The sequence below is a fragment of the Falco cherrug genome, chromosome 3 (genome assembly GCF_023634085.1).
Source record: "Falco cherrug isolate bFalChe1 chromosome 3, bFalChe1.pri, whole genome shotgun sequence".
In the NCBI taxonomy this organism is placed as follows: domain Eukaryota; kingdom Metazoa; phylum Chordata; class Aves; order Falconiformes; family Falconidae; genus Falco; species Falco cherrug.
In genome coordinates, this window is record NC_073699.1 from 23,621,127 (window position 1) to 23,640,801 (window position 19,675).

At 33.5% G+C, this 19,675-nt stretch overlaps 1 protein-coding gene across 3 annotated transcripts in view; it reads left to right on the top strand.

The window, feature by feature from the left end:
* CSMD3 (CUB and Sushi multiple domains 3) overlaps window positions 1-19,675 on the top strand; it is a 726,530-nt gene that overhangs the window by 345,668 nt on the left and 361,187 nt on the right. For all 3 annotated transcript variants that reach the window (XM_055706136.1, XM_055706138.1, XM_055706139.1), the window contains 2 exons: window positions 6,933-7,036; window positions 13,356-13,468. In XM_055706136.1, the coding sequence (XP_055562111.1) occupies window positions 6,933-7,036; window positions 13,356-13,468 (217 nt within the window). The remainder of the gene's footprint in view (window positions 1-6,932; window positions 7,037-13,355; window positions 13,469-19,675) is intronic.

Here is a 19,675-nt window from a genome sequence, read left to right on the forward strand (position 1 = left end):
TATATCTAATCTAAACCTACCCTCTTTCAGTTTAAAACTGTTGCCCCTTGTCCTGTCACTACAGGCCCTACTAAAAAAATTGTCCCCATCTTTCTTACAGGCCTCCGTTAAGTATCGAAAGGCCATTTAGAGAAGAAAGTTATAGTTAGTGCATTCCAGGAATCTCCTAGATTGCTTATGCCCTGCTGTACTGTCCCTCCAACAGGTAGCGGGGTGGCTGAAGTCCCCCATGAGGATCAGGGCATGTGAATGTGAGATGGATGCTAGCTGTACATAGAGGGTCTCATCTGCTTGGTCTTCCTGGTCGGGTGGCTTGTAGCAGACCCCCGCTATTCAGCATAGACTTCTCTTTGGTAAAGCTGTGCTGACGACTACTGGTGATTTTCTTGTCCTCAATGATCCTGGAAAGAGTTTCCAGGATTAGCTGCTTCATGGTAGTATTAATGTTAAATAAAATTATACCTCAGTATAAATAATTTAAATAAAATTATACCTCAGTCTTAGAATAAATGATGGATTCAATATATTTTCCTAGTGAAACTATTCTTCTATAATTGAATATATAATAACACAATTATTTTGATGGAGGGACCTGTGATTCTATGGAAAATTATGGTAATAAATCCTATCAATCAGACAGTAGCATTTCTTTAGCTTATGCCATCAGATATAAATGCACATCATTTACTTACTGGGAAGTAGTTAGACATCCTCAGCATGAAAACAATTAACCATCCTGAGGGTATATGAGGACACACAGATATAAACTGAGTGTATTTTCTTCTCCTTGCCTAGTTTCACTTCTAACCATGAAGATGGCAACCAGAGAATGCCTTTTGATTGATGAGCAAAGGGTGGGCATGACAGTATTAGCAACCTATAGGTGTTTTTTTCTACAGTTAACAGTGAAAACTGATGAAAATAGATATCTTGTGGATATATTTCAGTGAGGTATCTTGCTGTTTCTAGTATGTTTGGATCATTCATATAATGGTGTTTTGTAAGATAATGTTTGCAGAAATAGATTTCTTTGTAGATATGTCATGGCACTAGAGAGGTGGCCAGAATTTCCAAGTCTAACCTTTATCCCACTTGCTGTCCTCTAGGTACAAATGCCATTCCCACACCATGTTAAAGTTAGTTACTAACCAGTCATTTCCTTCAGTGCTTAGATCAAAAAAATTATGTTCTTTTCCACTAGCTTAATAAAAATGAGTGAAATTGCTTTTGTGTACAGCCACTAGTAATTCTTAGAAGTATAATAAGACAATATTTGCAAAAGCTAAAATATTTGAGTAATGGAAATATGGCAAAATCCAATTTGAAATAATTGCTTACAGGTAAAGAAAGCCCAAAAGCCACAACACAGTATTCTGTTTCACAAGATAAAAGTTATATAATAATTTGGGGTTTTTTTGGAACATGATAAACACTGACTGAAGTAAAAGCCAATTAATAATTGATTTGTACTCCTTTATTTATCTTTGTGGATGATATATTGACAAGTGAATTAGATTGTGTAATTATTTTTTTTTTTTTGTTATTTGTAGATGACCTTATTTACAAGATAACTTTTTTTTTTTGGTAGAATACTTTGATTTTTTATTGAGGCTGTGTAAGTTGATAAAATGTTGAGACTGTATTCCTCCGATCAGAAACTTGTGAAATTAAGCCAACACAATAGAGGTCATACTTCTATGCGAACTAAAAACTATAACATGAAAAATAAAAATACTGTTTCATGCTGTTATTTTAACGTGCTATCCCTCCATTTTAATGTGTTCCAATAGTATCTGTTCTTAGGATAAGGAAGTAATTACATTTATTTTCAATTTTTGTGGCCCCAAAGTAAATAATTCTAAATGACCTTTATAAAAACCTGATTGTAGGATTAATCTCTATGGAAAATTAAGTAACATTTAGCATTAGTATTGGAATTGAAAAAACCAAACCAGAACAAAACAAAAACACGTTGTAAAGAATTGCATGAAAGAGATTACATTATGTATTTACCAACGACTCTGCAAAGCAGAATTCATCTATAGGACTGAGATTACTGGCAACCACTGACATATGCTCCAGGGTAACCCAATCTGGTCTTCAGCTACCTTCCCAAAAGAGCACAGTTCTCCTGAAGATCTTGTATCTGCAGAGTTTGTGTGGATCTTTTGGCAGTTTTACAGCATCTCAGATGGTACTACTTAAATATATTTATGTGAGTGATTTCAATTTTAGAGGTCCACAGTGTAGACATCCATATATAAATGCCTAATCTCACTTCATAGCCAAGGGAGAGAAATAGGTACTTCTAAGGTGTGGTTGACCTAGTGTGTGTTATCTACTTTGTGATGAAATGGATTACAGTCTAGACATGTTTTTTCACTGGTTATGAAGAAGCCTACATCAAATATAGATGTTTGCACTGTAGGTGTCTACACTTAAGTATGATGAATCCTGTTGTCAACAAATGGACTCAACAATATAGAAGGAACTTTCCAGTTCAGCTAGTGAGTATTTATCTCCCGGAATTGTCTTACCTTGTGTAATTGTGTGTCACCTGCTTTTTTCTATAATGTTCTATAAATCTCCAAGTTTTATTTCTCCTTTTCTTCTACTCTCCCCCTCTTCTCTTCCTCTCTGATACTAAAAGATTAAATTTGAAAGGACAGAAGTGCTTAGTATTTAGACTTACATTATATTACACAGCAGTTCTTGGATATTTGGAATCACTGAATTATATGCAGTGTACAGCAAAATAGTATGTAATAATGTTTTGTTCTTGGCAGGATGTTTTAATTCAAATTTGTTCCTTAATATTATCTAAGACATAGCTTGTTTAAGCTATATCTTAGCTTAATTTTTAAGTACTCTTCTGAGGAGAAAAATTCGTAACATCTTTAGAAATTTTATCATTACTTTACTTGTAAAATATAAAATTTTATGAAGTGAAAACTTCATTATACATTTGCATTTGCATTTGCATTGGAAGCCTTAGGATAACAGATGCACATATGGCAATACATACAACTTTAAATCTTTATACTTCCCTTTCAGAAACAGTTCTGAAACACATATACCTGCTTCTGTTACACACCATTCTACTTTGTATGTTTTGAAAATTTAAAAACTTGAGTACCTGGAACACTACTTTCCTTGAAAAAACTTTGGAGAGCTAGTTCCATTAGGAACTAGACACATAGCGTATTGAACAGTTGTCTGGAAAGATTGCTGTCTGGAACACATCCTCCTAAGAATGTTCTCTCTTTGACAAGTTGTAGGAAGTTCTCAGATTAGCCATTAACTAATCAATAGTCCTATCCCATGTTACTGGACCTGGGTAACAGACTCAATTTTGTCCAAGAAGTGAGTTCCAAAGCATATATTCCAAAGCACAGAAAGGAGGTACAATTACTAACTTTTAGAAATTAGATTTCTGCTTCCATTTTTTCCTTTGGAAAAGTGATAGCAAAATTATTAGAGACTAAAACACACGATCATAATTCTCAGAAAGTTATTTTTCATATAGGACTCTTTTTTTTCTGTATAGCTTGGATAATAATAAGTAGTAATACTGTCTTTATTATTATTTATTTATTTATTTACTTCTGAGTTTATAAATTTAATTTAATTCAGCAATTACAAATTGTTTATTGTTCCTGTGTTTATAAACAGCAAAAGCAGATCAGGTTGTAGAGAGACTATTGCCTTCCTTTTAGGTACTTTCATACTTATTTTAATGAATAAGTGCACAGCTCAGCATATTTTATTTTAAGTAGGTTTGTTGTTTACATACATATATGGAGGAAGAGGAAATAAAAGATTCCTTTTACTTGACATCAGTGTCTAGGGACATGTTTAATAACACCCTCTAAAACAAAATTCAAAATTTGATTAGTCTGTATCAGGATAATTATAGTATTCTGCTACCTGCTGTATACATCACAAAAGCTACTATAAAGGTACAAAATTGTGAAGACTACTGAATAGTTCTTTCTGAAAAAGAAGAGAGTAGTAATTATTATATAGTTTAATTTTAAGTAAAGATAGTCTCACTCAGTTCTGAAGCCATACAGACACATATCTGATATCATTTGTTGACTTATAATGTGTGAAATGATAGATCATGAGTATGGTGGTAACCTGTCTCAGCTAGAATTCTGAATCTTTGAAATTTCCCTCCTTTGCCTGCTTTCCAGATTCACCTTTGATAGTATCATCCTCTTCTCCAGAATCCTGTAGTTCAGGCGAATCATATATTTGATGAAATATTTGTGAAATATTTTTGTTGATAATACTGTTCCCTGGAAGTATACCTGACTGGAAATATTTTGTGGTCCTTCTGTATATTTTTTTTCTTTTCTTTCAGTTTTAAATGAGACTGTGGGACAGGGCATAAATTCAATAAATAGATAAATACATTTTAAACATGATCACTATTTATATGGATCAATAAAAACAATGGATCATATCTCATTTATATTAATGATGTTTATATCTTGCTCTGGGGAACTGGGAAAAAAAGACTTTATTTGAATTTATAGATCAAGAAAAAATACCTTTTCCTGTGCTTCTGACTACTGTGCCTCTACTAACCAAATCAATAGCATAATTCAGTAATGTTAATCTGGTATAAAATTATGTAGAATATAGTAATAAATCAGCAGTTTCCCCTGAAGTATTTATTCTTACAAACAATAACAACTAAAATGTAGAATTACCTTGAGGTTTTACTTTAATGTTAATCTAAAATGTAGAATTACGTTGAGGTTTTACTTTAATGTTAATCTGATTCAAGGATGCCACCTACCCTTAGGCTGCCATTTACAATTTTTTCAGAAAAACAAAAAAAGACAAAAATGTTAGATGACTGGTAAAAGAAGAATTTTTGACAGGTTTATTACAAAGTTGTATGTTATTTACTTGTCTTGCCTAAATCTCAGAGTTTACTTTGAAATGTTCCAGCACACTCAACTTTAAATGCTAGTATCCTCACAACACCTTTTTAGTATTCTAAAGAGAATAATCAAAATAATGAGCAATGCCAAATCCAGCCATCTTTGAGTCTGATCAAAGTAAATCTGACATTGTAAAACAAGGACTCTGAAAAGATATCTTATTGCTAAGAGTACTTATTTTCTTGCCATTCAGGCATATTTGTGAAGATTTCAAGTACATTTTGTATTGTACATTGTGTACTTCGCATGTCAAAGAATAAGAGCAGAGGATGAATTTCCAAAAGAATTACAGTTTTCACAGACACATAAATGCTTATGTACTACATATATAGTAAATGAGTTTACTACCTCTGACATGTTGGATATTGACACCTCTGCTGTTGCTATATGTTACTTTTGCTCCATTTGTGCAAATTCCCTTAAAACTGAATGTCTTCACGTTTCAATCTACCAGCACATTTGCTTAACAAATGGCAAGTTTACTTCACCAAATCCAAAGTTTTTACTGCTTGACAGATCAGGTTTGGTATGTTAAGCCTCTTGAAATGGGTTATTAGTAGGTTACATGCAGTTGTTTGCTTACCTTTTAATGACCTGGAGTTATGAAATGCTTAATTTGTACTATAACATGTCTGGAGTAGTTATTGCTAGCTGTTTCTAACCCTCTTTCAGCAGAGGTATGCATGGTATGCAAAATGATTTACTGGCTCAAACAGTAACAGTTGACTTTTTCCTATACATAAAATATGATCCTATTTGGTGGTACTGTTTCTGGTTCTGTTTTACTACAGCCAGTTTTGTACAAAGTTGCAGCATTTTCTAATTTACAGTTGATCCAGAAAGTTTTAAGAAGAAATAACAGTTATAACAACTGCAAGAATAAGATTATCATATGTTAACATTCCAATTTTTTATAGCCAGTTACTATAATATAATAATTTATTTTAATATATTATTAAATTATGAAGCTTATTAATTAGTTCATTACTACTTCTTGCCTTAAAAATGTGAGTGTTTCACCGAATATTATACAGGACAGATGTAGACTAATTTATGCGTGTGTGGCTTTATACAAGTACACTTTTTTGAAGTGATACCTATCCCATTATCACTGTTTTAGGTGAGATACAAAGAGAATGGTCCAGAAATCTTTTAATAAAACATGCTTCTCTGAAAAAAGTTAAAGCAGAAAAAACAAATACACTTTTTTTTTTTACATGTACATCTATTTTGATTGAAAATAAAAAAGTTTTCTTTATCTCAGAATAAAGAAAAGAATTTCAGATCCATCAGAGCAACCAATAACCTGCTAGATTACAACAGAATCGCAAATAATTTGGGAATTCATCAGACATCAGTGGAAAGATTCAAGCCGAAGACTATGAATTGAACAAAAAAATCAAATATAGTTATTTTTTTCATGTTTCACAGTATTATCTAATGAGTCAGATATTTTTCATGGAGTTCTCTTACTTTTTTATTTGTTAGAATTATTAAAAAAATAATGGAAAAGATCTTAGATTTCAGCAGTGAAATGAAGAAAGTATTTTGAACCTTAATTATATGAGTAAAGTTATGTATTTTTTATTCTGGTCAACTCTAATTAAAAAAAAAATGTATCTAGAAACACTTATAAAGGAACTTACATTTTCAGAGGAATCTGGACAGGCTGGATTGATGTAGAAAGGTAATGCAATTATGCAGAACTGTAGTAAACATTTTAAAACTACATAAATAAGTGAAATGACAGTGCTTTGAGGATGTCAGCAGAGTGATGATACCTGAGAGTTCTTATAATTCATATTTCATGAACCAAACTTGTTGTTTTTATTACAGAAATTTATTGTAAAATATGCTAAAGTTAAATGTAATTATTGAAAAATCTCTTATTTACACTGCTGAAAAGCTTATTTACAGACTGATCTTGCAAGTATGTTTCTTTATTTCTGATATATATTTACTTCTTTTATTTCCTAGGTTATTCAGATAAATTTTGAAGAATTTGATCTGGAGATTGGCTATGACACACTGACAATTGGTGATGGAGGAGAAGTGGGTGATCCTAAAACTGTGCTTCAAGTGTAAGTCTTTTGCATTTAAAATTTTTATGCATTACAGAATAACATCAATGTGTTTTATGGTGAGAGTAAATAGTGATTAGAATCAGGCAAATCTCAACAGAAATTAATCTTACCGAGCCTCTAAAATTACTGAAGGTAACAGTTTAAATACACTGTTACATGTTTACTGTTCTGAAGTCAGAAAGTGATGGGCTAGACATCAGAGAAGAATAAGATAAACTAAAATCAGAAAATCTAAAAGGTGTAGCCTGTACATTCATGTGTAGATATGTAAATTTTAGGGGCTGTTGTGCTCCTTTTGTAAGTGTGTTCCCAAATTAAAATCGTATAAGAACATAATTGAAAATAGATAAATGGATGACTTATACATAAACTTCTACAATCTTCTAGCAAGCTTAGTATGACAAAAGATATACTATGGCATCTTGACCTTCAAATGCATATTGACTATTGTAGGTAACTCAAAAAATGTGTATGTATAGTAAAGAAAATTAATATAGAGAAGATCTGAACAGGATATTACTTAAATAACATGTGATTACGAATCAGACAACACTGAGAATTAAATAAGATTTTTATCATCCATTAGCATTCTTCTAGAATGTGTGAGCCCAGATATGCATGTAGATACACATATAGACTTAACAGCCATTCATTAACTTCAGAATATATATTTCTTAAATACTTACCTTGTGATGGTAACTGGTCTTATAATAATAACAAAAGGCTCAAGAAGACAAATTCAGAAATGTATTACCTTGTAAAATTTTGAAGATGGCAATATAATTCAGTGATTCTGTGAAATCCTGTTTATTCCCCAGTCATTTGAAAATATGCAGGACAGTGTAATTAGGCATTACCTGTAGTATGTCACTTTATGTAGCTCCAATTCTAAGTAAATAATTCAATGATTTCTAGGAGAAATGAAGGCCCCTTAAAATACATTGTATTTAGGTTTTTTTCAAATCTGACTCAGTTTTATGCAAAAAATAACAAAAATGTTGTTTATTTCTTAGAAACAATATTTTACCCATAAGAGATTGTCTGCTATTTAGAAAATAAATTTGGAAAATGCCAAATAATATTTAGCTGTTATTTTAAAATATACTGGCCTCTCAGTAATTACCTTATGGTACTATTAGTTCAAATGAGTTAGAAATTTAAAACAGAGATAAGAACAGCACAGATGTGATAAATGTTTAGTAAAAAAAAATCTATTTAATCAAAACCCAAATAGCAAAATTAGTATTCCTTATAATGATATTCCCTGCAGTATATTTAATGGAAATGTATTAATACTATTTTTACATATTGTAACTTTCCATTATTCACTATGAGAACAAAGTCAAGAATTTGTTTGGTTTGAGTACCCTAAAAATTATGTTTACCTACCTTTTCCTTTCCTAATTTAATCTCATTAATATTATTAATTGCAGAACTTTGAGGAGAAACAGTTTGAGGAGATACAGTTATTTCAGGATTTGCAGATTTACATCATGAATTCCTGCTTATTATTCCTTCAAAGGATATCTGACCTCCTATTTTTGATTCTTTTTGTAATCGTTCTATCAATTCCGTCCTGTTCTATTCAGTCTGTTTAATAACTTTATCTGGACAAGGGGATCGATTGCACCTTCAGTAAGTTTGCAGACAACACCAAGTTGGGAGGAAGCATTGATCTGCTTGAGGGTAGGAAGGCTTAGCAGAGGGATCTGACCAGGCTGGATCAATGGGCCAAAGCCAATTTTATGAAGTTGAACAAGTTGAAGCACTGGGTCCTGCACTTGGGTCACAACAAGCCCACACAGTGCTACAGGCTTGGGGAAGAGCGGCTGGAAAGATGCCTGGGGGGAAAGGACCTGGGGGTGCTGGTTGGTGGCCAGCTGAACATGAGCCAGCAGTGTGCCCAGGTAGCCAAAAAGGCCAACAGCGCCGTGGCTTGTATCCAAAACAGTGAGGCCAGCAGGACAAGGACAGTGATTGTCCCCCTGCACTCGGCACTGGTGAGGCCAAACTTTAAATCCTGTGTTCAGTTTTGGGCCCCTCACTTCAAGAAAGACTTTGAAGTGCTGGAGTGTGTCCAGAGATGGGCAACGAAGCTGGTGAAGGGTTTGGAACACAAGTCTTATGAGGAGCAGGTGAAGGAAATTGGGTTGTTTAGTCTGGAGAAAAGGAGGGACAGGGAAGGCTTTACTGCTTTCTACAGCTACCTGACAGGAGGCTGTAGTGAGGTGGGTGTGAGTCTCTTCTCTCAAGTATCAAGTGATAGGACAAGAGGAAATGGCCTCAAGCTGTGCCAGGTAAGGTTTAGACTGGATATTAGGAAATTTTTTTTCACTGAAACAGTGGTCAAGCATTGGAACAGGCTGCTCAGGGAGGTGGTGAAATCACCATCCCTGGAGGCATTTAAAAGATGTGTAAGTGTGGCACTTTGGGACATGGTTTAGCTGTGGGCTTGGCAGTGCTGGGTTAATGGTTGGACTCAATGACTTTAAAGGTCTTTTCCAACCTGAATGATTCTATGATTCTTGTGAGGAAACCAGCACTTGGCCAGATATTTCAGGTGCAATTACTTTAGAATAATGCAAAATTTCTTCAGTGGACTGTAGATGTGTTAATTGTTGCTAATAATAGTTTTGAAAACTGGGGAAGTACAGTAATTTCTATTTTAGAAACAGTGCTAAGCCTTCAAAATATATTTCTGATAATGCTGGAATTCAGTTTCAGACATTCTTAGATTCCTAAACTATATTGAATATTCTCTCATGTGGAAAGAACATTTATTAAGTACCAATTCAGGTCTTATTAACATTTAACTAAAGTATTGTTTCTCATTGGAACCTGAATTACAGTAACACACTGAGACACAGTGAAATGATATTTAATATTTTCAGTAATGGATGAAAGCACTCTGTCCAGATTTTATTTCATTAAAGATATTTGTATTTTATAAAAGTATATCTGATGATGAGACTTATGTTGGGGAGAAATTATGAAATTACAGGATTAAACAGGATTAAATTTCTCATGAATATAAAGGAATTCTGAATAATTTTAATAAAGCAGTTAATTAGAATTATCAAGTGTTAATATACAAGAAGAAAATCTGTTCTGTAAATAAGTAGGTAAATACTTATAACGAATTATTACTATGGAGATCCTGGAAAAGCAAAAAATCCACCAGTTAATTTGTGGAGTTTTAATATTAAATAACATAGTATACTCAACCACACATATATTATTTTTATTTACCAGTAGAATTCTTTCTGATTATTCTATGATCAGAAATATCAATGTCAAAGTTATTAGGATTAAAACGTATTAAAAAAATTACAAGGAAGATGAAAAATAACTGAATATTGTCAAAAACAAATAAATCTTTTCTCCTGTAAGCCATGCAGACTTGCCTGAGGTATGACGCATAGCAAATGAATAAGCTATCGTATGATTTAATTTTGGGATTTAAAATTTTAGAATAATTATCTTTCCTCAACAGATTGCTGAAGAACATTGGTTTGATTACATCTTTTTTATGTGTAAATGATGTGAAAACATGTATCTTCCAATTTATCAAAGTTAATCAGGAAACCTATCAAAGTGTTTAGTCCACTAGTTTTACTGGGCACTTCTAGATAGGAAAGTTCAGAACCAAAAACTGAATTTAAGTGTCAGTTAGATAGAATTATGCTTGCTAAATTGAGATTTGTAGTCCTGATAATTCCTACTCTGCTGATGCTAATCAGAAAAGCAGCTGAACTCAAAAGCCATTTCAGTACTTGCCATTAAGTTTCCCTGGGTGCCTATAATTCTGTGCCCATATACATGTACCCAGCTGCATGACAGACTGCTCCAGCCTAGTAAACCTAGCACCTAATTGAACTTAAATCTGAATGGAATACATTTTTTGTGTGTTTGAAAAGATGACTGAAGTGAAGGCGTCCGTAGTGCTTTCCTATGGAACTAAAACCTTTGCAGGGTGGAGCAGTATTAAGTTTTATTACCAAAGGATAGAGGGGAAGAAGGCAAAGAAATGGTGATAGATCCTTCTTCATACATCAATCACAGCACTTTTTCAGGATACTTGGAAATCTGTGTTCAACACCTTGGTCTGACAGTTGCTGCAGGTGACTCAATGTAATATGCATCTGGGCACTGGTTCCTATAACACACATTTGGAAAATCCAGTGCACAAGGCATGAAACTCACTCTTTTAGTGTGCTTGCTGTGTTGGGTACACGCGTATCCAATCTCCCATATTACAGATCATCTGCAGCAGATGGAAAGTGTTGCAGTCTTTTAAATATCCTCTAACCTAGTCTTCAGTGCACTCTCTCAGAGGGAATGAATGTTACTAGTATGTGGGAGGGGTAGTTCTGGACTCCTAGAGGAAGAGGTGGAAAACAGCCTGCTTAGTGTCACAAGTGTTAAGCTGTTTAATAAAAAGGGAGACATCATAATCATCTCTTTCTGTTTCTACTGTTGATAGTGTTCACTGCTCAGCTTTTGAAAGGGAAGGTGTAAGACTTTACTTCCAGGGGAGGAATCTAGGCAATGAATCCAGCCTAGAGGAAGTCACATAAACCCCAGGAGGAAAGAAAGGATAATTCATAACTGCAGAATTTCATTATTACTTTAAATAGCTTCCTTCGCATAATCCCGTTATTTCTAGGTCTAACTGCTCTGTGGCCCCAGTCTTCCCAAATATTGTACAGAGACACCTAAGCACTTAAAAAAGAGCAACAAGTGATTTCTGTGATCTGTTGGTTGATTCTTATTTTCAGAAATGCATTTTGAAATGATATTTTTCTCCCTGTACTATTTAATTGAAAATATTGTGTCTGAAAACTGTATGCATTTTAAAAAAATATTTGTAATTGGCTTCAGAAATTAGAAATGATAAAAGATTTATGGCTGTTTATCATAGGAATTATTTTCTCTGACACAACAAAGAGATTAATATTCCCAATGGCCTTAATATTCCCAAAATGGACAGTCAGTCACCAGTGACAATAACAAAACGCTGTTAGCCATTACATCACTGTTGTTTCTGAGGAGCATCCTGTTAATCTATTAATTTGGCAAAGACTGACCTCACCGAAGAAGCTTTCCCTTAGTACAGGAATGAGCAGTTAGTACATTATTTTGGCCAGGCATTTACTTGTTCAGTTCTGGCAAGAGTCTTTGTAGTCACTCCATCTGTGAACACAGATGTGGGAAATAGACATGAATTTCTCCCACAGCAGAGTATTTAATACAGAAACAAGCTAAAAAAGACCAGAGGGAAGAACTAAAACTAACTGCAAAGTATATTTAAAACAGTCCATTTGAAGTTTCAGCTAGCTTTAAAGAATGGTTAGAGCTGAAAAAAAAACAACCAAAAACCCAACAAAACAATTAACAGTTTTCACTTTCATACAGTCTTGTGTTTGTGATCCATTTTACAAGAATGCAAAATTCTGTTTTAGCTGATAAACTCTTACCAAATTTGAGACAAAGTTTTGGGGAAAAGTGCAATATAATATATGACTGCAGCCTTCACAACCTTTCCTTTTTGCTATCACACTATTTCATTCAGCAAACAGAATGAACATTTAGGATTGCATTGACTTGCAAATTTTTGAAAGCAATGTGAAAAGTGGAAAAAAAAAGAAAGAAACAAGTTTAATTCTTTCTAATTAATCAGCATCCTGTAACCTAAGGAGGCTTTAAAGGTGTGGTATCTGGTGTTTTAGTTAATGAAGGAATGAACATCAGCTGAGTCAGACAGGCAAGCTCTTCCACTGTTGTAGAGGTGATGAAGGGAGGTAAGAGTGTTGGGAACATATGGACCTTCATAATAGTATTGCCATTTAAGAATAACAACAACTTCCTCTTGTATATCTGCAATGCGTGTGTTCTAACTGTCTACCAGAGAAATACTTTATTTTTGGAAGAATAAATGTAGTGTCTCATTATGGGCTTCTAGTGCTATTTGATGCTCGCTTGCCTCTACCTGAGTCATGTACACAGGACTGCCAGATAAGGAGCAGGGGTGATGCAGGTCTTTCTGGACCAGCAACTGAAAGTGAGATGAAATATTTCAATACAACATAAGCAGTAGTTTTTTGTGTTCATGTACTCCTATAAAATCTGCAGTTGTTGGAACCTTGAGAGCTATATTGGCTGACCAGCCAGGAGATAACTAATTTAGCGTGAGCTGAATACAATGAATTTAAAAACAAACCAAAGAAATAACCTATTTTAGATCCCTTACAAAAAGGAAAAAAAAATAATCTAGTTATTTAATGGCTTTACAAAAATATTTTTTTTGTATCTGTAGGTTAACTGGAAGCTTTGTACCAGACTTAATTGTGAGCATGAGCAATCAGATGTGGCTGCATCTTCAAACAGATGAAAGTGTGGGCTCAATTGGTTTCAAGGTTAACTACAAAGGTAACAATACATTATTGGAAACTTATTTAATGTTGTACCAAAAATGAAGCAAATATTATGGGGTTTTTTTCTGTTATATTAGGGGATGTATTCCATTTTCAGTTCTGTCAGTCTTAAAAACAAGAAAATGCAAACTGAATTGAAAAAATACGAAAAATAAATTTGTTCTCTTTAAAGGTCTTATGTCACATGGAACTGCACGCTTTTTATTTTATGTGTCCTTAAAACAGTTGGGTTTTTGGCATAGAGTTTTATATTTGTTTTCTGTTATTTCATGTTAAAAAAAATAAAATAAAATTATTCTGTGATTAGTTAAAGATAAATAGTTAAAGGAAACTAATACTTCCTACATTTTTTTGAAAATTAATCATGCTTACTACAACAGAAAAAACTCCACTGCAAACAAAGAATTTGAATTACTTATGAGTTTTGGGCCAAGACAAACTTACTTACTAACATGTGCTTTATGGTCTTAAAATGTGAGGGATCTATAATGTGTAACATAAACCAGTTGTTACTATTTGATGCTTCTGGGAGAACATAAAGTTTTCATATACCATGAACAGCAGAAGGAATCAAAAACCAAAGAATTGTGTGTATATATATATATATGCATTTCTGTATTATGACAGGATTAGTTGTATTTATTATTTTTGTATTAGATTTAACATAGCTGCATGTATTTCTTGCAACAAATTTCTAAATTGCATGGTTCCTGCCTACCACCAAACCCAGATAATAGAAAGCATGATTATTCATCACAAGGGGAGAGATGAAAGGTAAAAGTTAAACCAACAACCATGTGTATTGGAGATGGAGGTGGTGTTGAGGATAGGCACATTGAGTGAATAAGCATATTGGGAGCAGACCGCTACAATGTGACTTGCTGGGGTTTTTCTGTCCATAACTTTTCTTTGCCTGTTCATGTATATTAAGGTCCATATTGATACAGCATGAATGTGCTTGTGTTCTCTTGATATTCAGATCTAGTGGACAAAGACAGAAAGATCTTACTACTTTGTTGTATAGTAGGTATTAAGATCCAGGATTTCCACATTCCAGATGTTGAAAGGGCAATAGAAATTATTACTATAAATAAGTTTGAGAATTTGTTAATATAACAAAACACGAGCCATAGCTGAATGGAAAAGGAAGCTTTTTAGATCTTAACTCAGAATAATTTGCATAGCTCAAGTAGATGTTTCCTTTATTTACAGAATTATTTTCTAGTAAGGTTAATTTTACTTGCAACAATTGTAGTTTGCAGAAGGTAGAGTATTATTATCTAGTGTCTTACAATATACCAATGTCTTGTTTTATTCATGAGTTACATTTATTCTTAGAAGCAGTAGTTCTTCAAGAAGAAAATTAATAGAATGTGAATAGTTAGAAGGGGACAGAAGGGGTGAACATTCACAATCTTATCTCCATATAATCAACTTTGTGATTGCACACCTAGATATTGAGTCTGTATTTCTCTCTTTCCCTGCACTTGTACTTTACACTAGTTCACTAAATACCATTTGAATGCATCAAGCATTCAGTAGATAGGCACCGTGTAGTGGGCTTTTTTTTTTTGTTTTGTTTTGTTTTGCTGTGTTTTTTTCCCCAATGTAGAGTATGGGATAATTTTTTTTTTATATCAGTTGCTTTTGCTTGGATCCCTGGGAGTACATATTCATCAGCAATGCTGGAAACCAGGCAATGTTTCCTTAAATAAAATGGGAATGGGGAGGCAGGTTTAGGAGGCTGCTTTTTTGTTGTTGGTGGTGGTTCTTTGTATTTAAGTCCTTTCTGTTAATGATGGTAGGATCTGAAAAGAGACGTCTAAATACATAGTATTTTGGGTAAGCAGCTGTTTTGCAAATGAATTTTTGGAACTCTGACAAATTGGAAGTTGAGAGAAAGTCCAGTGAGGTAAACTGGCTAATTGAGTTAGAACAGTGCATTCAGGGCTATGGCGTATCACTGCCTTCTTTACTAAAATCACAAAATTGCAAAGATTTTTCTCTCAAAAATGTTCAGAATTACATAAAAGAATTGTGATTTCTGGAAGTCAGGGTCAGAGACTTTTTAAGTGACTATATGAATTATTAAGAATGTATGCCCAACTGCTTGTATTTCTTTTTAATAGACTAGATAAAATTCTGTTCTTATAACTTGTCCTCTTCCACCTCACAATTTCTGCTATCCACTCAGACATATAACTATGGCTGATACTGTATCTATTTATATATATTAAATATTTAGATCTTGTAACTTTCTGCTTACATAAAAGCTACAACTACATTAGCATTTTAGATTAGTTCCAGCAATGTATTTACTGAACTGAATCTTCTTCTGAACATTCCCACTCCCTTTGCTTTACTATTCATCACAGAGCAATCTTGAAAGGCACAAATTACGTTCCTTTAAGGTAATTCATAAGATGCACTTGAATAGTATTGGGAATAGCATTCCTCATGTGCTGCAGCTCCTAATGGGTATTTATCAGGACCTGATAAAACTTGTCCAAAGTAAAAACACTAAACCACAATGAAATTGTTATAGATATTATGGATACTGTATCTTCTCTTGTTTCATTTTGCAGGATTCTTTATATCAGACCTAATTACTTGATAATGTACTCGATCACAGTACTTCCTAATAGCTAAAATAAGTTCCTACTAAAATGTTTGGATGCCTAAATATCTGCTTCTGTGCATCCTGAGACTCAAGTAATTACAGAGGTAGTGGAGATGTACATGCCTCATCCCATCAAAATTCATCAAGACATTCTTCAATTTAGTTGACATTTAGGTTTGAGTCTTGCAGACATTTTCAAGCATATGCATTGTCCTAAGTCCTACATGGAATATGACAGGAGGAACAGAAGGTTGTGGGATGTCATTACCCAGTGCCATTTACTCATTGTCCTCCAAAATGGTATATTTGTCAGGGTGTAAGGTAGAAGGTCACATCCTTTATGACTTGGATAGAATTCAATATGTGATATTATTTCAAATGATAGAAATAGACAAATTAATTTTTAAATAACTCTGCATTAGTAGGTTTTTCACTGAAGAATTATTTTAAATTTATGTTATCACAGGAAATAACAGTTTATTCTCTTTTATATGTCTTGTCATTTGAGAGAATCTACTAAGTCTTTTTGTGAAATAATAAAAATCTGTTTCTTCTTCTAGATTAAGATGTTGCATATGAAGTTATTTTATGGTTTTAATAGCTAGATCCCATTATAATTATTTAAATGCAAGATAGAGATTTAAACATTGGAGAGAGTATTTTAAAGTAAGTAAGTTTTTGTTGCTGTTGTTTTGAAATTCCTTTTACAGTATCCCATAACATAAAACTACTTACAAAGGTGAAATAATAAATATCAGGAATGGGCAGTACAGAGATACAAGCACTGCCTCATTACAGATATATTTTACCTGTTAACTCACTGGTTTGTAAGCTGTTTTCTTTTCATCCTTCAGATATATGTGTAGATTTTTTTTTTTTTTTATGTGAAAACATGGGATGTTAAACAATCTGAAATTTTAAGTGCATTATTTCCAAGTCATAATTTTGGGGATTATTTGAAAACTCTAGTCTTCCCTTTACTTATGAGATCAGTGCTCATACATATGGTGTTCATATTATTATCAAATAAAACAACGAAATAGTGGATTCTTTTTAGGCTTCCCACATTAATGCTATGAAAGGAAACTACAAAATAATAGTTATTACTGATGACAAGTTGCATGAATACTTTGCATCATTCAGCATTTCAGGAAATAGTGCCATATTGTGACAGTAGCACTTCTTTTACCAAAATCGTGGTGAAGAAGAAAGAAGTATCTATCTAAACAATAGGGGAGGAACAATCTCAAAGATATTTAAAGACTGAAAATAAATGGTCTTCCTCTATAATTGAGGAAAAAACAGCTGCGCAAAATAAAAGACAAATGGATAAACTGTGGTGTAGCCTTCAAAGCCTAGAGACCCATTTTTATAAGGTCATAAGATTTTGAAGAATCTTGACCTTATTTCATTTTGAAAAAACTGTTTGAGAATCTAGCAATGGAATATTATAGTTCTTGGAAAATTATACATGAGAACTCTTAACTGTAATCCTGATATCACACCCACAGTTTCTGAGCAGTGGTTGGATCTGAGGGATATTTTTTTTTTCTTTTGGTATATGTTTTATTTTTCTCCAAATAACTTGCTACACACTAATAAAGCCTCCTAAGTCAGTAGGAGGTCCTGTAAGCTCTTCCTCCTATCGGGACAAAATCTGTGTGGTTTTGTTGTTAACTATAATAATACATCAAACATACTCTAATTTTAATTACATAAGAAAATAACGTTGAAGAAGGTTACTTCTACTGGAGTGTAATGACAAGTTTTGGAAAAGGCTTGTCTAAGATGCCAAGCTAGATAGGAGTGTAGGTAAAAAGTGAATTCACAGCAAAGTAGATTTGTTTATTCAATTTTCTGCGTTGTTGATTTAATTTTAGGATATGGGGCTTACGCTGTGGCACCCAGTACTTCAAAAGATTTATTTTTCTTTAAAGCATAATTTTTATTTTGCTTCAACCAGTCTGACTTGTGTTCCTGCATGCTTGGGGTACTACTGCAGCCTAGAATAGCCTTCTGGAGTTTGTGATCCACATTTTGTCCTATTTTTACAACAGTGAGCACTGAGTTGCAGACACATCTGAGTGTTGGGGTTTTTTTTTGTCACAGATGGCACAGAGGTATTTTTCCATAACTTAGCTGCACAGCAAAACTTGCTTGCCTGTTGGTGACAGAACAGTAAATGATCTGAATTAGATAGATAGCTTAATCCAGTGTTAATCCTCTAACTGTGTCTGCAAACGTATTTTGGAAGTATGTGCAAAGTAAGATACACTTGCCATAATACAGGCTTCAGGTAGGTCTCATCTCAACAAAATGTAAGAGTACTTTATCTGTGAAACATATACCTTTATGTTCATTCTACCAAGAAAAATACAGCTTTAATTTTTGTTCATATTAGATGAATTTTTAGAACACTTAAATTACTGAAGTCTGTGAGATTGTGGAGAGTTTCATTGTGTAATTTGGGGGTTCACAAGACAGTTTTTGTTTTCTTTTTTTTTTTCTTTCTGTTAAATACTACTTTATCTTTCTTCTATGAGGAAAGAGGGAAGTGAAGCTTTTGTACTTTCTGTGTGTCAAAATCAGGAATTAAAACTGTCACACTTCCCTTTCTGAACTGTTCAGTCTTATCCATTTCAGTTTATGTTATTTTGTGGCATTTTCACTGTTCTGATTATTTCTGTTGCCTTAGTGCCCACTCTCCTCTCTGTTTCTTATGTGTTTATTTTGTTTCTGTGTGTTTTGTGGTGCAGTAACTAGATGAGATCATGCCAATGATTAATCTAATTAGGTTTTAATACCCTCAATTCTATTCTTTGTGCATCCTAACTTCATTTTGCAGAAAGAATAAGTGTAAGCTCACACTAATGGCAAAACCTCCTGTGCTAAATTGATGCAAATTATTTTAAACCTTGGAAGTCTCATATTAATTCAAATTATCAAATACAAACACTGCTTTGTATTTATAAAGTAAAACACTGTTTTTTATGCAACCCCACTAACCAATAGTTCTTGAATACAGCACAGCTTTCTCTGTACCTCATTGCATTTCTGCTGCAAGTGTGTTATTGACAAGTTTTGTAATTCAAGTTCATTCTTATTTCAGATCTCTCTTAAACATGTTAATCAAAGGGCACCCACTGCAGAAACCTGGGGCACCTTCCTTGTTTATCTACTGCCAGGGTGAAAATTGGTGTTGTGTTTTACTTTCATATTTTCCTGCTTTGTTGGCCACAACTCACTGCAAGGTTTTCCTGACCCTACACTGTCAGTATTATCCAAATGTTTTATTAATCTTCATTTCTCAAATAATGTATTCAACTTAAGGTACAGGAGATCCTGTTTGTAATCCCTAGATTATAAGAATATGAGAACAGCTGTGCAGAGTCACAATAAAGATCCATTTAACTGAGCATCGCATAAGAGAGCAATCAATGATATAGTGATACTTCTTCATAATGCTTCCCTACACTCTTAACAGTTTGTGGCACAGAGACTTTCTAAATCCAGTCTGTTTATACTAAGTAACTCCTGACAGATTTTTTTCACCCATGACTTTTCCTCTTAAACTGTAAACAC